At 34.2% G+C, this 20375-nt stretch overlaps 2 protein-coding genes across 4 annotated transcripts in view; one reads left to right on the top strand and one right to left on the bottom strand.

Moving 5' to 3' along the window:
* Window positions 4420–6474, top strand: LOC107647196. Of its 2 annotated transcripts, none has more exons than XM_016351310.2 (2): window positions 4420–4835; window positions 5535–6474. In XM_016351310.2, the coding sequence occupies exons 1-2, from the start codon at window positions 4779–4781 to the stop codon at window positions 6303–6305; spliced, it is 828 nt and encodes a 275-aa protein (XP_016206796.2). In that variant the 5' UTR covers window positions 4420–4778; the 3' UTR covers window positions 6306–6474. The 2 variants fall into 2 exon arrangements, with proteins under 2 accessions (XP_016206796.2, XP_020960401.1); XM_021104742.1 differs by lacking the exon at window positions 4420–4835 and adding an exon at window positions 4843–5447 and having other exon boundaries at window positions 5539–6474.
* The window catches only part of LOC107604787 (probable polyribonucleotide nucleotidyltransferase 1, chloroplastic), a 25030-nt gene continuing 11622 nt past the window's right edge, over window positions 6968–20375 (bottom strand). For both annotated transcript variants that reach the window (XM_016306477.2, XM_021104741.1), the window contains 13 exons: window positions 16338–16430; window positions 15072–15250; window positions 12501–12684; window positions 12238–12285; window positions 11329–11401; window positions 10427–10500; window positions 10199–10306; window positions 10009–10103; window positions 9469–9532; window positions 8971–9024; window positions 8828–8869; window positions 7643–8171; window positions 6968–7417 (listed from right to left, as the gene is read on the bottom strand). In XM_016306477.2, coding sequence (XP_016161963.1) covers window positions 7764–8171; window positions 8828–8869; window positions 8971–9024; window positions 9469–9532; window positions 10009–10103; window positions 10199–10306; window positions 10427–10500; window positions 11329–11401; window positions 12238–12285; window positions 12501–12684; window positions 15072–15250; window positions 16338–16430 — 1422 coding nt within the window. In that variant the 3' untranslated portion in view covers window positions 6968–7417; window positions 7643–7763. The remainder of the gene's footprint in view (window positions 7418–7642; window positions 8172–8827; window positions 8870–8970; window positions 9025–9468; window positions 9533–10008; window positions 10104–10198; window positions 10307–10426; window positions 10501–11328; window positions 11402–12237; window positions 12286–12500; window positions 12685–15071; window positions 15251–16337; window positions 16431–20375) is intronic.

The raw sequence follows: 20375 nt of genomic DNA, 5'->3' as shown, positions 1-20375 counted from the left end.
GTGAAGAAGTTGCTGTCGATCAACCAAGGTTTTGGTAAGCATCTTATGTTTGCATTGTTGTTATTATCAGTCGTTTGGGGTTTGCAATGGAGGTATGATGATGGTGTTTTCATGTGTTGTGTTAGCTGATTATGACTTTTTTGATGATTTTTGTCAGATGGCTACGCACATCACATTTGTTTATCACCATCGGGGTTGGTTAGAGAAGGATGCAGATGGTGTGCTGAAGTATAATGGTGGTTTAGTGAGTATCATCGAGAGGGTGCATGTTGATACTTGTAATCTATTCCTTGTTGAAGGCTTGTTTCTAGATTTAGGTTATACTAGGTTTAATGAAGTTTATTGGTTGGAGCCAGGGATGGATTTAGCTAACAGGTTACGGGGCTCAGAAGGGATGCTGATGTGGTTAAGATGTGTGATGCTGCACTGAGGAATGAAAACAGTGTCCACTTGTATTTTGAGCATCCAGTTGATGCAGATCCAGAGTATGTTGATGAGGCTGAGGTTTTGGCTAACGAAGATGTTGACATGCCTCCTTTAGAAGACCAGCAAAATCATGACCAGGAACCCCAAAAAAATGAAGAGGAGGAAGGATCTGAACATACAGAAGTAGAGGGAGTTCCTTTATTAAATGAAGCAAATGAACAAGACGATTCCCCACAGCACGAGGAACAACAACAAGAAGAGGATGAACCAACGTTGAACAACGGGGGGTATGATGAAGCATTGCCAGAGGAGGCTGGTACTGAAAACCTTTCTAATCAAACTGAGGTTGGAACAATTGAAAATGAGGCCCCCAATTTAGGAGACAATCAGCAGACACATGTTGAAGACCATGAGAGGCTATCTAATCCTGAAGAAGTTGATGGCAGGGGAAGAAAACGCAGGAAGAAACATGCGAGGCCCCCACCATCTGGTAGAGATCAACCTGCACCACAAAACAATAGTGATGCACATGCTGGTTAGTATATGAATTGTAGATCAACCTCATCTGTTGATGCTTTGAATGATGTTGTCTTCGTAGGTGAGACATAATTCCAGGACATGTCCTGATAAGAAGACTTATGTTGTAGCTGAGGAAGATGAAGATGCACAACAAGCACCTGAAGCAGGTCAGCCGGCAACAGGAGGAATTGTGCCACCCAGGGGCTTACAAGACATGTCAGACTCAGAGCAGGAGATGTTTTGGGAAGAAACCATGGATGCAGTTGAAGAGGAGCTCACCCAAGGCCACCCACAGTCTGAAGCTGATGAAAAGGTAGCTCATTTCTCAATAATTGCTGTTTACAGTAAATTCACATGTACTAATTAGACTTAATTTCTTGTAGGCCAACATGAACACATCCGGGGCAACAACTCATGGTGAAGGAGGGAGAGCTGCTAGATCCAACCCTGCAAGGAGAGCACCAAGATCTAAAACTCCCTCCAATGCTGCTGCGGCTGCTGCTGCATCTACTAGCAAGGAAAGATCCAGGGTAAAGATGCCTATTAGGAGACACCCCTTAGCCCAACCAAGTATGAGGCCCATATCTACAGCTCCAATAGCCCAACCCAATGTTAGGCCCATAGCTCCAGGCCCATCAACCACTCCAAGGCCCAACCCACCATTTAGGCCCCCACGGATAAGGCTCGTTGCACCTTCTACAAATGCTGCTGCTGGTTCAGGAGTTTCAGACTCCACAAGGACTCCACTTGTGTCAAATGAAACCATGAATGGTGCATCTAAAGCAACCACTTCTAGGTTCTCAAAGTTCATGCCAAATCAGTCAACTTGAGGAAAACTTTGGTGCATAATTAGTTGATCTTTTGGGTTATAAGTTGATATTTAGTTGCAGTGGTTTATGTAGTTTTTGGGTTGTATGTTGATATTTAGTATGGTTGGTTATTGCCTTTTGTTGGACAATTTGAGTATTTTGATATCTAGTATTAAGATTGATTATCCAGTATCTAGTATTTTGGATGGAACAATTAGTTCTAATGCTTAATGTTATGCAGACCAATTACTTAATCTTGTGCCTTTACCAATTTTTATTTCTTAGGTCTATTTGAAATTAGTTAACATATCTCAGTTACCTTTTTAGTTAGATTCACTTCACTCAATTCATGCTTCTATTAGTGATGCAATCGAATTCAAGACACATATCCAATTGCTCAACAAGTGACTAAATAGCCACAACAATGTCAACATAACTTCTAAGCAACAATAACAATTAACATTCATTAATAAACCCTGTCCTACAGTCATCCCTTGTCCTATCTAACCAAACAAATCAAACTCATACATAAACTCAGTACAACTCCACCCAGAATGAAACACACAAGCAATTCAACTCTCTTCATCTGCTCTATCAACATCTTTCCATCTATGTGTGTCGTCTCAGTCTCAATACTGGTAAACATCCCTTTCAAGACTCCACATGTATTGTATACTACTGTGCCATTATTGGAGGATTCTTCCACCCCAGCAGATTCCTCAATAGATTCATCCATCCACTGAAAATAACGGCACCCAGTGTTCTTCGTCTGCCCAACACAGATACAGTTCATCAAGGTCAATTCTCAACCGGGGGGAGGGGGGGGAGGGACAAATGAAGCAGAAAAATCATACATACCTTCCATAGAGGACACCTGAAAAACCATCTTCTTGGGTTTCTCCTCGTCTTCGACTTTAAGGCCACCACCTGAAGACGGCAGAAGCATGTCCCATCATATGGCTTGCTCACATGTTCTTCGAGCCCTTCAGAGCTACAATTTTCCATACACTGTGTCCTTCGATTACAATTTGACATGACTCTGCTTCCACCATGCATGGCTCTGGTTAGGGTTTTGCTTGCTGCCCAAATTGGGGAAAACGTTCTCACCTAACACTATATAAGGGAGAGAAGGGATTGAAAGCCTAATACGGATGCCACGTTGGACTTCCGTTTGCCACATCACAAAGTTCCGTTTAACGGAGAAGGGTTCTCCTCACAGTTGGGCAGATTTGTTCCGTTTTTAAAATTTTCAAGGGTATGATTGTCGTTAACAAATATTAGGGGTATTTATGTCAGCGTTTTACAAATTTGGGGGCATAATTGGTAATTTACTCTTAATTTTATTATAAAATTAACTAATAAGATCTATTTAAATATCTAAATTAAAATGATAGGATAATATAAAAAAATTATTCAAGTTGATGTTTTTTTTAGTAATTTTTTTATCTAAAAATAATTTTGAATGGTATAAACCAAACAACATTTATTTTACTATACTTCATTTTGATACAAAAATTACCAAACATAAATTATTTTAACACAAATTTATTTTTTATCAAAATCAAGTTTACAAAATCAATTTTATGCGAACTCTCGTTTATAAAGTGTAATCTAAACACACATTAATAAGTTAGGAAACACCTTACACAAGAACTCAACGACTTAATTTTCAAGAAATTTGGGTCACTAACCCTTTTATAACATTACTTAGTTTTGAGTTTATTTCAATCATCTAACAGTTACTTATTTAGATATTGGACTCTTTTACAGGTCCTCGCGGTCCTGTTTATCCAGGGCTTTCGCTAATTTTCAGCCAACACCAAAGTGAATCACCTATATATAGTAAATAGTCAAATTAGTCACTCGTTTTTTAAATTGATCATTAAAAGATTTTTTTAATTAAATTTATCTTTTAAAGATTTTAAATTAATCATATTGATCCTTTCGTCACTTCCATTGAGAATTTATTGATATGGTACTTAAATAATATCACAACACATACCTAATAGTCTGAATGTATTAACATGATTAGTTTATGAAATTAGATCAAATCAAACTCAAATTGAGAGATTCTAATGCCTTAAGATTTTCTCTCCATTAGATTTTGATTTGATTTAATTTCATAAATTTATTATATTAATAATCAATTAAGACTTCTAAGTGTCTGTTAGATGTCATTTATTTTTGGTGACTTATTGGATGTCATTTAAAGTGTCATATTAATAAATTTTGACACTATTAACAAAAAAATGACAAAAAATGATTAATTTAAATTTTTAAAAGACGAATTTGATTAAAAAAATCATTTTGTCCGAATAAAAGTATAAAACCATTGTTAAAAGCCCAAAATGACAACTTTTGAAGAGATCGTTGTCAAAAATTAAATTTAGAAAATAAAAATAGTAGTTCCTTTAATTTTTCATTTTTCCTTTTTTCCTTTTTGGTCAGAAATGGTCCATTGAGATGAATCTGACAATCAGGACCATACCTCCGTAAATTTTAATTTATTTATTTTTTAAAAAAAGACCATCACGACCATGTGATTCAAACTTTTATCGTACTTGTACCTAAGCCTTCAATTCTTCAACCATGTGTATATTACTATACGCGGTACAATAAATTATGTTGTATTTTTCCATCAATAATAAATTAATAATTGATTCTACTGTGAACTGTATTCTGAATACAGCTGCATATTCGAAATTAAACTCATTAATTAGTACGTATATTATAAGGAAACACAAATTATACTGCTTCCCAGAAAATCCATCAGGAGATTAATGAGAAATAATGGGCGCATTTGAAAAACTACATTTATTTGGTTCTTTGAGAATGCGTTCCAATTTGAAAAAGAATCTGCTTAACGTTTAGCTGCTGCCACACAGATCCTGGAACTGCACCTACCTTTTCATATTCTTTACTTGATCCTTTACACTTTACCCTGTTGCTCCTTCTTTGGTCCTCTTCTGATAAATTATCTTGTTCTGTGATAATAACCGATAACAAATTTGTTCATGGAAAATAATGATCATGAATCTTGGAGTTCTGCACATATCTACAAGTCTCAATCAAAGTTCAATAGCTTTGCTTCATTTTACATGTTAAATAAAAAATGCATGACCTTTTGTGTTGTCAGGTTATTGTTTTGACAAAGCAAAAGGTCATTTGATTTGCATGCAACATGAAGGAAAGTTAAATTTATTTAGGATAGTTCTTTATAATTAGTTGTCAGCTTTCTTTGATTTGGATTTTCCGTACAACAAAGTTGGGCAACAAGATTATTAGAGTGGTTGTGGAAGATGAGTCGGGGAGAAAATTGGTTATGTGACATATTTCCGATGTCTTAGGGAGCAAGACATGTCTTCTTCTAGGATCCAATTATTTGCCACTATAACTAAGTAAAAGGTAGGGATTAGAACACAACCAAAATGTTTGAAGTCTACTAGATTAGTATTGAAAAAACACTCTCCAGAAACAGTAATCAAACGTGGTCAGGTTCAGTAAATATGTGTATAGTAAAGAAGTTTATGTAAATACTAGATTAGTGTGGGGTCAAAGTATAAGATGATAAGGGAAAAATATATATATAGTATCTATATCCTACTAATAAAATACCTCAGTTTAGTTAAGAACTGCATCCATCTCTGGGTATATGGAGAAGGTCCCTCGTATGATTAAATCATAGGAATTCTGGTAAGCACACATCATTCAAAATGTTCGTGCTCTAGATTAGTTGTGCTGCACATTTTACTCAAAAGTCCCTGGGTATTTGATCAATTTACAGATTTGGATGAGAAACTGGAAGCCATGATGACCATTTTAGAGGGTGGCAGCAACTCTCCAAACCACGAACACAGAGATTATAAATGGAGAGAAGACTTCATGTGCATGCTTGAAGAATTTGGCCAGTCTTACCGCGCTTTAGCGATAGCACATAACCAACTCAAGTGCAAAATATCTGATGGTACCTATAAAACCTCTGAAAATGATGTCTTTCATTCAAGATCTTTATTATCTTCTGGTATATCAAAATCTCCCCTGAAGGGTTCTGATATCAATTTTGATTGTACCAATACAAATTCTTTATCAAATAAGCAAGAAGGTGAATACCATGAGTTTTTATCAGCTGACTCATGCAGCATGAAACTTAAACCAGAGCTTGAAGGTAGAGACACTGAAATAGAAGAAGGAATGACTAATCTCTCTATCAATAGAAATGATTCTATGAAGATTGCTGATTCAGAAATAAACCTCGAAGATCCATCAATGGTGGACTTTAAATGCGACAATAAGTGGTCGGCAATGGAGTTTCAAATTGCCAAGCTTACAAAAGATAATGTGAACCAATTTATAGAGTTGGCAAGAAGAAATGACGAAAAGAGAGAAACCATAAGAAGGCTTCACTTGGAGGTGGAAGATTTGAAGCGTAAGAACAGGGCCCTGCTGTTTTCTTCAAGGTACTCCAATGCTAATTTAGAACGCCATGAACCGTGGATATCAAACCCAGGAGGAAATAACATAGGCAAACTCTTCAGAGGTTGCTCTCCATGATGTTTGTGTAGAATTCATGAAACAAACTCTTGTGCATAAATCTTGAATAACTATAAAGATATACTTAGTCATATAATTCGCGAATAAGCACCTGTGGAACTGAGGATAAATTTAGGCGCATGATTTTTGTTTTTCACAATCTCAATGATTTATGATGTTCACAAGTCAAGACTTCATCCATATCATATGCAATTCAGTATCATTTATTTGACTAAATATTTTACAATATTAATATATTATAACCTCAATTTTAATTTAATGTAAAAATAATTTTATATTTTACATAACTTTTTTTTATAGACATCGGTACATAAAAGGCCAAAGAGAAAGAAAACTAAACAGACACTATCCTAGAGAAAGTAGTTTCAATTAGGTCTGCATGAAAACTTAAAGAAATAGACGAGAGAACAGAGAAGACAAAACATAACTAACAACTTAATTACTTTGAAAACGAAATTGATTAGGGATAATCACAAATTTGGTTACATTTGATTATTTGAATATAATTTTACCAACGAGTGTTTTTCATGTACTCTTTAAGTATATATTAGTGGAAAGTTTTACATTTTTTGTGAAATTAATATAATTATAAACTTCAAACATCTTTATTTTTTCAATAAATAAGCTTTTAACTTCTTAAAAAAGTGTTCTCAAGGCAAAGGTTAAAAAACCCACTTTAATCACTCAAGAAACACTAGAAAAATACAACGGGGTTTACAATATAACTACTCCCCAATCCCTTGTACACTGTATAATGTGCTACAATTTACATCTGATACTTTCCAAAATCGGCTATAGGCTATAAGCCTATAACAGAAGGGGAGCATCATAGGAAATAATAAGTGACGGAAAAAACAAATTAAATTATGAACAGATTTAATACACATGTACCACTAGGAAAACAATTCCTATGGCATGCATATAATAACACAACAACAATAAAATACAAAATCTTGAGGCATTGCAGTGATACAGGGTAATACCAAAAGGTGCATAGGAGAGTAAGATTTTTCAGACTTTCACCCTACCAGCTTACGTAGAGTTAAGAGAGTCGGTCACATAGGTTCAAACATTCAAAGTATATGCCAAAAGTTCTTCGGTGCAAACGGAATCTGTATCAGCAGTGGCAAGTATTCAACATTATTATAAAGGTTGAACATAATTTTGGATTAACAACCACGCACATCCATATATATAGAGAGAAAGAAAAGGGAAAAAGAGGAAAGAATGCAATTTTCCGTGGCAAAATAGCTAGTATTTACTTGAAACAAATCATTTGGGTATTTGCAAAAATATATAAATACATCAACTAGCAGAGTTATATTGGTTGTACATACCATTCATCTGCTGATTTATAAGAGCTTAGAGCCTCAGCTTGCCTGAGCATATGAAACCAATGGCTTTCCCCATAAGCATCACTATTATGTGTTTTCCTGGCAAATATTGCAGCTACTAAATTCATGCCTCTCCACTAACCAAACTATTTTCATCTTTGCCAGAGACACTACCAAATGCTTCATTGTTACTCCTCTTTACATCATCTTTGTTCGTGGAAGGCTTATCCTCGGAAGGGCTAACCAATTTCCTGATAAACTTTTTTGAGGGAATTACAGAATCGTCCTCTGCACTCCTTTTAGATGAGACTCTGACTTTGCCAATCTTATCCCTAGGCTGCTTACTCTTCCCTTCGGCTAAACCATCTTTTGCCAAGCTATTAACTTTTTTTGACGAACCCTTGTCAGTTGATTTTTGTAATTCTGCAGTATCTATGGGGAGTTCACTAGTAGGCTGACTATTTGAATTTTCTGATTCTGTAGCAGGAAGCATTGCTCGGTGGCTAAGTCGCAGATGTCCCTTATCATTTATCTACAGCACATGCTTAAAATCATTAGGTATTATAAATACAATTGAAGATGAAATAAATCTCTATAGAAAAGACATTTCTATATTAAATCAGAAAAGAAGGGACAGAATTAATAAAGTTCTATTCAGCACAACCAAAATATGTCTTTCATTAAAATTATCTGTTATTGCATATGCATATGGTCGGTACATATCAACTTTAATTGCAGCAGCTTCTAAGTTTTGACATAACCTTACTCTATGAGATCTAATGCAAACTATTTTGCACTATGTTGGGATTTGTGTGTTTATTCAAAGCAAGATGAATCGAGAAAATAGAAAAAATATTAAGTAACTCAGGATGGTAATGAAAAATCCAATTAATAAATGGTTAATATTTGACAAAAATTTGATTACTTATAGGTAAAAATACACTTACCTTGCTTTAGGTGTGGTAAAATTCAACCAAACTCTGCTCAACCTCTAAGAATATATGTTTACTACCCTGATATAGGTAATAACTAATAATACTACATTCAGTACCCTTATAATTCTAAAAAAGGTCATGAACCACACTTGTAAAGAGGAATAGATAAACCATCAAGATAAAAAGGCAGAAGATTCAAATTGAATTATAGATAATTTTGATCATCAGAGCTACAAAATGTAAAATAACACACCTCTATAAGCTTTACATCAATGCGGTCTCCCACTTGGAAAGCCTGGAGAAGAATATGTCAATATCATCCCACTGCTATTTTTAGCATGTAATAATATTAAATAAATAATTTCATTTTACGAAAAAAAAAAAGTAAACATTTACATCTTCTGGCTTGGCTAGCCAACCTGAACTAAGTTCACTAACATGGCACAGTCCCTGCATAAAATGAGAAGACATAAAGATTGGAATTTCAACCATTCGATAGAAGAATTACCTTTTTCATTCAGAACTTAAATTAAATGAAAATATTGAAGAACAAAAAGCATACTACTACTAACTACTACTACTATTATTATTGCAACCTGACATTACTAATTATTTCATGGTTCTAAAAACCGATTGCAAAAACCAGGTAAAAAAAACCACTAAAACCGGTCAGAAACTGATGAACCAGTCCAGTTTCTTTTATTGAAAAAAAGTAAAATTAAAAAAAAAAATCATTTTTAGTATATATATATATATGACTCAACATCGATTGAATTTTGGTTAAATCTTTGAACATTTAAACATCTAACTTTGCTAGTTCAATGACCAGTCTAGTTTTTAGAATCTTGAATTATCTAGAAGATAGGCTTTTGGCAACCAGGTGGAAGTATGTACCTCTCGTCCAGGTGCTATCTCTACAAAAGCTCCATATGGAACTATGGACTTAATTTCACAGTTCCTGAAGAAGACAAGAAAAGATAACTTTTTTTTATCAATAGTTTTGCCAATATAAAATTTATTATAGATAGAATATACTTTCTGAGGGAAAAAAAGGAGCACAAAAAAGAATAATAACGAATCCATCTCCTTTATATTATTTGTAGATGACACATATATCATGCTAACTCCATGGGGTAAACACCAGAAAGCCATATGAACAATACTTTCCAAATCCGATTCTCTGCTTTATGAATGGCACAAAGGAGAAGGAACCACCCTTTTCTTACCCCAAAACAATAAAAATAGCTTGTTGGATTAAGTATCCAATAAGTAATGTAAGAAGTTGAACCATATTAGTTCTTTGCAGATGTTTGAATAGATTACTTCCCAGCTGCTGCATATTTTTCTTTTTTAACTTCTAAATTAAACATCTTTAGTAAGTCAATGCAAGCAGCAGGCCAACATAACCAGAAGAATGAAGAGATATCTAATTACCTATATATATCACCAATAGTTGGAACCATTGTCAAACTACTAATCATCGCTTTAGACCTCTCCAAACAAGACAAATCTTTTGCAGTTATTTTCACCTGCAGAAGCCAAACAAGCATTATGCATAGTATTCCAGCAAGAAAGTAACCATATAATACATATATGTGTGAAAATATGCTGATTATCCTCATACAGTGCCATCATCTTCTGTATCAATAGCCTCTACTCCAGATTCTTCAATAATGCTCCTCACTTTTTTTCCACCAGAACCAATTATTAGATTTATTCTCTCAGGTTGGACCTATAAAACAATATAGGATGTGAGAAAGGAACATTGTATGCTGCAGGTCTTAATTTGAGGATAAGGTCTGTAAAATGCGACAGAGTGATGGGCAACACAGGGAAAAATGAGCAAACAGACCTTCATTATGTGAATTAATGGTGCGTGCTTGGAAAGACTTTTTGCTGGAGGGGGTGAGCATTTCATCATTTCCCCTAGATTAGGAAACAGTCAAATGAAAGAAGAGAGATAAGTAATCTGAAAATCCAAAAGATAATCTATTTGCTTTTTGAAAAGAAGTAACGGAAATCACAATGAAGCTTATATATATATGCAATTATTTTCTAACTCCTATTTGCAAGCCATTCTCGTAAGTCATAACACCTACAAATTCCCATTGATAAATGCCTTTGAATGTCTTTTCATAAAAAGCAAAAAGAAAAAGAAAAGGTAAAAAAGAAATCTGCATTTCAATGCCCAAGGAACCTAAGCTGATATCATCCTCAACTGAGTTTACATATCGTGTTGCAGAGTAGCATACAACATAAATTTCCCCAGGGATATGTTAGTTTGGGGAGTACGAATGAGGTAGAAACTTTCGTTAATGGAGTTCGATGTCTAAATTTGCATATGTAGCTCATCCATGAAAATGTCCACTCTATTTTTATCCCCCAACCATACATACGCCTAATGGTTTCTTTTTCTTGGATTTTGAGAGTAGTACTCACTCAACATCATTTTAGCTGCATTTGGATTATGAATGCATTATTAAACCCAATGAACTATTTTACCTCTAACAACTAAATCCAAGTTCTAATTTCTCTCAACATACTCAGATCTAACTCTTACAAAATGCTAAACCACTCAATATGGACTATACAGTCAGTAAAAGACTGCCATAATTAAAATGACTTTATTAACAGTTGCACCAAACATTTTAACAAATCAATGTTACAAAAGAAAGTGGCACCCGAAGTTTAACAAATCATAATTAAAACGACTTTATTCACTGACAGCAAGTCTTAGTTTTTTTTAGGTTTTACCAAGTATATGCTTCCTGCCCTCTCTAGCCTGTAGGAGTGCCTCTCTCATGATGGGCAAAGTAATTCCTCCTACCTGTGACATTGACGGATTAACAACTAAATTAATGTATTTATGTACCTATCTAGAAATAGGAAGGGAAAACAAACATAAAACACGACTAGATGTACATTGAATAATAAATGCTTCAGGTTTATTTCCAAGAAAAAAAAAGATGTACATTGAATAATGGGTAAAGCACTAAATTGGTCCCCTACGTTTGGACGTAATCCTGTTTTGGTCCTTAAGGTTTAAAGTGTCCTATTTGAATCCAAAAAAGTTTCATTTAGCTTCAATGTAGTCCCACAATGAGGTCAAAGTTAAATAATTAACGAAATATCCTACATAACAGCAGTATAAGAACAAGATCGATAATATGGAGAACAAGTAGAAGCTCTAGAGGCACAAAATCAACCGTGGATGCATCAATATATTTATTTATCATTCTCTTTAGTTCTATAAAAAATATTTCATTTAAATGGTAAGAAAAATAATAAATAAATATATTGATGCATTCACGGTTGATTTTGTGCTTGTGGAGCTTGTACTTGTTCTCCAAATTATCGATCTTGTTCTTATACTGCTATTAAGACAACTTTGACCTCACGGTGGGACTACATTGAAACTAAATGAAACTTTTTTGGATTCAAAAAGGACACTTTAAACCTTAAGGATCAAAACAGGATTACGCCCAAACGTAGGGGACCAATTTAGTACTTTACCCTCGAATAATAAATGCTTCAGGTTTATTTTCTAGGGAAAAAAATACCTTAAACCCCAAAAATATGAATAAAAAAACTTTAAATCCCAAATGAGGGGGAAAATGAAATAACTATCAAGATGTTAGAATTAAAATTTTCATAGTATTCCACCTTAATGTCCATCTGAAATGCAGTTATACCATCTTCGTTTCCAGCAACCTGCATTATGTCATAGTCAATACATTTTTAGCTTATGTATCATGTCGATTAGATTCCTTTTTTTATAGAAAGACTTCATTGACTGAGATAGAAGTATAATTGTAACAAAAATGGAACCGGAAATAGATAAACCCCCAGAACTCTTAAGAAGCACCTATTCATCCAAGTAAAAAAGAGAAAATAAGCATAAAAAATTCAACTCTGTGACTTGAAACCTTGAAATCCATATCTCCGGAAGCATCTTCAGATCCAGTTATGTCGGACAGAATCAGTGGAGTTCCATCACCACCAAATTCCTTGGTGTCCAGTACCAAACCCATGGCAATGCCAGCAATAGAGCACTTAATAGGAACCCCAGCATCTTGCAATGCTAAGCAACCCCCACAGACAGAAGCCATGCTACAGAAATACAAATTGAAATTAAATGTAAAAACTATAAAGAATCCATGTTTTTAATAGGTTACTTTAAAACCCATGTGACCTTTTTCTTTAAATACGAAAGAAAAATGGTACAAGTTGGGAGGATATGAGATGCTACGTACAAAAGCCAAAACTAACAAGAGAAGAGTTTGCAACCAATGCAGCACAGGTTTTGAATCTATCAACACGTGTGGGAGGAAAAGTCATACAAAAAGATCATGAACTTTACACCAAAGATTTAGATTTTTGGTATTCTCTTTTTGTACATAAATATACAGCACTTGACCCAACAATATTGTGTTTTTAACCAGTGGCCATAGGTTACTGATTTTATATATTTTGTTTTTCACATAGTAAAAGAAAATTATTAGAACAGAAGAGACTATATAAAAGAAGATAAGCCATCCTTGTATAGGTGCAAAAGGCATAGTTAGGACATAAAATGCCTAGCTATGTAAGAATGCATGCCAATCCTTTTAAATATCAGCTAAAGGAATCCCATTAAACAGAACATGTACTGAGCAGTTAGCACCAAAAAGAAGCCATAAAAGAAAACCATATCCCAAATGAAATCAATACTCAAAAAGAATCATTGCAAGTACTAGAATTCTTTTCCAACCAGGTGCACTAGAGCACTGCAAAAACTGCAGACTTCTCATAGAATCTTTGTTCTTTTACATGAGATAAAAACTCTGAACTTGAGAAGAAACTGATACAAGTCATAGAGCAAACCAACAATTCCTCAAAGATACCAAAAAGATTATTCAACAGATATCTTGCCACGGGACAAGATGGGACCTAAAAGCATTAACATCTACACTCAAGCATCAATGCAAACCACAAAACCCACAAAAAAATAACATAACTCCTCCACAAAATAGAATGCAACCTAGGGTGATTTGGACCATATAACAATGCCCACCACTAACCTTTCCCTTCGATATTTAGCAAAGACAATTTAGAAAAAAAATACCATGAATAGAATCCTTCATGCAGACCTAGTATCCCAAATTACCGATAAAGTGCATACTCCATGAAAAACTGAATCTTATAAGCATAAAAATTATGCATTATAATTTATTATAATTTATATTTGAATACCATAACATGCAATTAATTAAACTTTTGGGTAGGAGATATATCTCTTTAGTGTTTCCTTGTATTTTCTTTGCATAATTACCGTATCCATGTTTTTTGTTGTACAAGATTCTTCCTTTTCTTGGGATTTCCACATTTTTGTAACCTAAAGAGTCCCCTGAATTAGGGGAAGTTTTGGCCTTTTGGGTCCCCTTGATATTGCTTCTTTCTCTTCAAACCCCAATAAAAGGTTATGGTCTCTCTATCTGGTTTTGTTCAACTGCTAATATTATTTCCAAATCCTAAATCATAAAAACCTATACAATATCTTTCCACGTTGATAAACCTATTTGGAAGTCTAAAGCTCCCTCTAAAGTCAAATTGTGCTCAACAGAATTAACACCAATGACAGAGAGATTCAAAGGCCACATAAGGTTATTTCCCCTCATGTGCGTGTTATGTTTGGGGAGAATTCAGAATCAATTTCACATCTGTTTTTGCACTGTACACTGGCTAATGAAATTCCTATTTTCAGTATCTTTGGTTATTCTTGGGCATGCCCTGAGACTTTGGATCAGTTTCCTTGACTAGTTTTGGGAGCAAGAAAGAGGCAAAATTGTTGTGGCGTTGTGTTGTATATGCCACTATCTAGAGGATTTGGCTGGAGCCCAATTCTCATACATTCAACGACAAACATTTAGGCAAGCAAGCTTGATGAGATAGAATTAGGCATTTAGCCTCTTTGGTAATAGCATAAGCAAGTATAATGAAGAAGAGTTTAGAAGAGTCAGTTAGTTAGAATCCTCTGCCAGCTAAGATAGACAGCTGCAGCTAGTTACAGGCTACAGCAGTCACAACTAACTCATGTGAAAAGGCTGTTATGACTTTGTACTAGCTTGCACAACAAGCTACAACCTCTCTATATAAACACAGTTCTGCTACTGTGATTTAGTAATGAAATCAAATTCTAAATTCAGAGTTATCACTCCAAATTCTCTGAACTCTCTGAACTTTCCTTTCTCTATTATGGTATCCAGAGCTTAAAAAGTTCAAAAGCATGAATCCAGTTTTTTTCTCATGAGCATTTTAAAGTCTTTTCCTCTCTAACATATTGAGAGATTGGAAGGCTAACTCTACAGATAGCTTTTGTTTTAGTTGTCTTTTGCTCTTGTATGGAGGTTATCTTATCCTTCATTTGCTTGTATTATTCTTCTCCATGTTAATTGAGTTCTTTTATCCCCCAAAAGAGTAAAATAAAATAGAAAGAAAATGAAAAGATAAAATCTCACCTTGATGAGCCATTGCTTTCTGTGATAGTACTCTCAACACGTATAGTGTAAGGGAAATCATCCTCTGGAGGCAAAATTGGTTCAAGTGATCTCTCTGCAAGCATCCCGTGTCCAATTTCTCTTCTACTTGGTGCACCAATTCGGCCAACTTCCCCAACACTTGAAGGAGGAAATGAATACTGCAAATTTTAATCGAGGTACTAAGACCAAATTGCACTCTGAACATTCTGAAAACTTTTAAAAGCAATATATATACTTAAGATTAAGATTCCAAACTTTCTTTAACACGCACACACACACATTCACATATTTATAAATAAGCAAGCAAAACATGTATTAAAAACAAATTATCCCAATGATCACCCAACTAAATATGGATTAGTTTAGACTGGATTTTGAGCAAAATTATAATCTTGTGAGTCATTTAGTACATAAATCAAATGAAAAATGTCAAACAATATTGAACTGACAGTAACAAAATTTCATTACATGTAAAACAACCATAAAAATAATGATTTTTCCTTAATCAAAGATATTTACCAAAGATTAAAATCTCATTAATAGAAGCAACGAATTCTGATAAAGTATGTGATAGGAATCTAGTATCAGATGAAGAAGAAAGTGGAATCATCTGTCTGTATTACTCAGAAGGAGAATAAAAGTTGCCAGGTATTAGAGACCCAGCTGCTCTACCAAGTTCCAATTCCAAAACTGAGATAAGATATTGCCCTTGATATCTCTCCCCTTCCTTCTATAGCCATCCACTTCCCTCCCAAACCTAGACATTCTCTCACCCTATTAGTTACAAAACCCATCCCAAACTACACTTAATTACAATTAAGCCCCTTTGACACCAGTCTACTTTCTAACCTTACTCAGGAAATGGGTGAAAGTAATACTAATATTTGGGGTCCTAACTGTTTGTTAGGGGCTTTAGTAGTAGTACTTGACCTAATTACTAAGGGCACAATAAGTTACTGTACTAGACGAACATCTTAATATAATACCATAGTATAGCATTAATTGTTCTATAATATTTTCCCTAAATTTTTCTCTTACTTTCTTCCTCTCCTTTCATTTAGTGTAAGATTAACAACCAAGCACTGAGCATTATTATTCTAGGCATTATTCTCTTATTTCCTTCCTCTCCTTTGGACTTGTGCCAGCCAGTCCATATACTCCATTTGAGTACTTCAAACTTTCTCACAGTAGATGAAAACCACAAAATTGCAAGAGAAGATAAAAATATTCATGTTACGAAGAGACCTGAAGATAGAACCTCTTGTATTCTTCAACATCTATAAGATTGTCTATTCTTTGCGCCATTTGCTTATCTCCAAGAGTAACAACAGCGACTGACTGTCCAACAGACAACGAATAAGTTAGAAAGTAGCAGCAAAGAATAAGAATATATATATTTTTGGCATAGGGGGGATACAAGATGCCATATCACTCAACTGATAAGATGCAAATATACAATTATACATATCAAGAAACTCAATAAAGTAACCTAACAAGAAACTGTTGTCAATTTGTCATAATAATGAGATATACATAGCACAACAATTTGCCGAAATAGGGCATCCAAAAGATTGTATATGTTGACATGATTGAGAATAAAATTAAATGGAAAAGGTGTATTTCTACTAAATATAAGCCTCTTATGGAAACAAAGTCATGATAAGTGTGCCTAACACCCATTGAAGAACAAACTGGATAACTAAATTTCTTCCTGATGTAGCTGTTTTTGTTTCAATAAAACCGTCTTTAGTAATCTCACGAGAAGAAAGCAAAGTGTGTCTATATATATATATATTTTGTGTGTGTGTGTGTCACCGAAAAATAATTTTTATTCGTGTAATGTTTTAAAAAACCAACTATTGGATTAGAAGCTTATATGTTATAGATCCTACAACAACAACAAAGTGTGTGTTTGGATTGTGGTTTGTCAAACTGGAGTTTGAATAAAAGTTATTTTATAGAATTGATTTTGCGTAGAAGTAAGTTTGTGTCAACATAATTTATGTTTGGCAACTCTTTACCAAAATTGATTTTGATAAAATAAATATTGTTTGGATAATATTAGTTAAAATCACTTTTAGATAGATAATTACTTAAAAGAACATGCCATTAAATTATAATGTTATTTTTTTATACATGTTTAATTTTCTTTTTTATACTTTTTTCTTATATATTTTTTATATAGTATATTTTTAATACTCTTAGTACTTTTTTTAGTACGTTATAATTTTTAACTATTATTATTATTATTTATGGTTAATTTTTTGTTTAATTTATTTTACCTAATGGGATCAATAAATTCTATTATAGAAAGATAATAATAAATATAATACACAAAATTATAACTATAAAAATATATAATGTCAAATAAAAAAATTAATAAAAAAATATAAATAATAAATAATAAAAAAAGAGTTCATATAGAGAGAGAAATAATAAAAATTTTATAAATAATGCAATAACATGTATAAAGGATAAAATTGGCAAAAAAAAAAAATAAATATTGAAGGTAGTGGCTAAAAGCACGTTAGTGCAACGGAGAAGCTAGAAATTATTGCTTCTTGTAAACATGGTTTTATGAACAAAATCACTTCTGCTTTTGTAGAAAAGAAAATTAGCCAAACAAAAAATTGAAGCTTTCAAGAAGTTCTAACTTGTTTTTTCCCTTCAAACATGGTTACCAAACACACCCAAAGCCTTATTCACTAGGTGGAGTCAGCTACATGGATCAAAAGACATCATTGTGCCTTCATACTCATCTTTTGCCACCCAACACTCCGCCACTCGACCAGTCCACTTGAATCTTATGGTTTACATCCTCCTCGATTTCTCCATTATCCTATTTAATACACCCAAAATACTTAAATCTCTTTTCTTGTTGTAGGGTGCTTTCTCCGATTTTCACTTCTATATTAGTGTTTTCCCTCTTCGTGCTGAACTTAGATTTCATATATTCCATCTTACTATGGTTAATGCGTAAACCATTCACCTCTAAAGCTTCTCTTTACAAATCTAGCTTCTGATTTATATCTTCCCTTGATTTTCCAACAAGGACATATTAACAAGAAGCATGCACCATTGTACGGTTTCTTGGATATGCTCAGTAAGCCCTTCCAAAACCAATCTGATAAGATATGGGTTTAGAGATGACACTTGGTGTAGTCCTACAGTGGAAAATTCCTCTATCATACCAACTTAAGTCTTCACACTAGTTGAAGTCTTATCATACATGTCTTTAATCGCATGAATATATGAAAAAACATTTTTCAAAACTTTCCACAAGACCACTATTGGTACCCTATCATATGTCTTTTTTTCCAAAACAATAACACCATATGTAGATCTTTCTTGTTACTTAGTACCTCTCCATCATTCTTCTTAACAAGTATATAGTCTCAATGATGGATCTGCCCATCATAAAACCAAGCTGATTCTTTGAAACCTATGTCTCCTGTTTCAACCTCCATACTATCACCCTCTCTCATAACCTAATGGTATTACTAATGAGCTTGATCCCTTTGTAGTTTCCATAATTTTGTCTGTCCCTCTTATTTTTGTAGATAGGAACCAAGATATTATTCCTCCACTCATTTGGCATCTTAGAATTTAAAATCTCATTGAAAAGTTTGGTTAACCAACCAGCACATTTTCCTCCTAAACCTTTCCAAAACTCCATCAGAATATTTATTGGGCCTGCTACCATGTCATTCTTCATCCGCTTTAGAACCTTGTTTACTTCAAAATCTCAAATTCTTCAATAATAATTGAAGTTTTGGTCTTCCTTTGTGTATAACCATCCAGAGCATGAAAGAATCTCCTGTCCCTCATTAAATAACTAGTGAAAGTAACTATTCCATCTTTCATCGATGCTCGTCTCTGCCCAAAACCTCACCAGTTTTGTCCTTAATGCCTTAACTCGATCCAAATATTTCGTCCTTCTTTCTTGACTCTTCACTAAATTATATGTTTCTTTCCCCTTGCTTTGCACCCAAAGACTAATAAAGACCATCATATACTATCATTCTCGCTTCGCTTATTGCCACATTTGTCTTCTTCTTAGTCATCTTATATTTTTCCTAAATTTTTCCATTACGGCATAAAAAACACTATTTAAAGCATTCCCTCGTTATATTTACTTTCTCTTATATGGTTGTATCCCACCGTCATGACTTGTCTCTTGCTTGATACCTTTAGTTTCACCAAAACTTTCTTGTCACCCTTTTGATAACTTGTCATATCACTGCACATCTCATCTGCACTTTTATTTTCGTCCCACCTTGCTTCTTCTACTCGGCTTGGAAAGTTTATTTGTTTGTCACCTTTCATCCACCATCACCTGACCCTCGAGTTCCAGTCCTGATGCCTTCTCCTCACCTTTCCCTCAATGCGAAAATCCATAACAATCATCCTATGTTATGTGGTCAAACTCTCTCCTCCAAAATGATTTTGCTGTTAGTGTGAAATTTCCATTCAACTCTCCTTAACAAAAAAAGAAATCGATTTGAAAGCTTGTTACACCACTCTTGCAAGTTATAGAGTGTTCGTCTCGCTTCTTAAAGCAAGTATTTGCGATAAGAAGTTAAAGATAAGTCCAAGATGGTTTTACTGTCGGTATTGACAACCCAAAAACCAAGATGCCCATGGATTCCTTTGTATCCACGACATATCCGTTGGAAGTCTCCACCCAAAAATACCTTATCTCCCAATGGTAGGTCCTGGATTAAACATTCTAGATCTTCCAAAAGCCTTATGGTGTTCTTCCGAACCCCACTTGTAGTGCATAGACGCTAATCACATAAAAAGCCACTCCTTCCACAAGTTTTAATGCGATGATCTGATCGTCCACCCTTTCAACATCTACCATATCCTTCTTCCACTGCTTATCCACCATAATACCTACCCCAATTCTATTCTTCACCTTTCATATATACCAAAGCTTAAACCCGGGTTTAGCCAACTTCTTTTCCTCACCCCGCCCAATTCGTTTCTTGCAGGCACATTATGTTAATCATTCTCCTTGTCATAGTATCCACTACTTCCATAGATTTTCCTGTAAATGTGCCTACATTCCATGTCTCAAACTGCAACTTTTGTTGCCTTTATCCTTACCTTATATCTTATAGATCCATCTCAAGCAAACTTCATATCAATCCAAATCGTTTATTATACCTTTACATACATGAAAATAGGCGTAATATACCTGTTCAAAATATACATGAGCAAAAGGTTCTTCAATTACATGCTTATTGATGTTCGATTTCAATAAAATTTGGTAAAGAGATA

The sequence above is a fragment of the Arachis ipaensis genome, chromosome B06 (genome assembly GCF_000816755.2).
Source record: "Arachis ipaensis cultivar K30076 chromosome B06, Araip1.1, whole genome shotgun sequence".
NCBI classification, from domain to species: domain Eukaryota; kingdom Viridiplantae; phylum Streptophyta; class Magnoliopsida; order Fabales; family Fabaceae; genus Arachis; species Arachis ipaensis.
The sequence above is the reverse complement of the archived record's forward strand: the minus strand, read 5'-3'. Positions and strand labels throughout refer to the sequence as shown.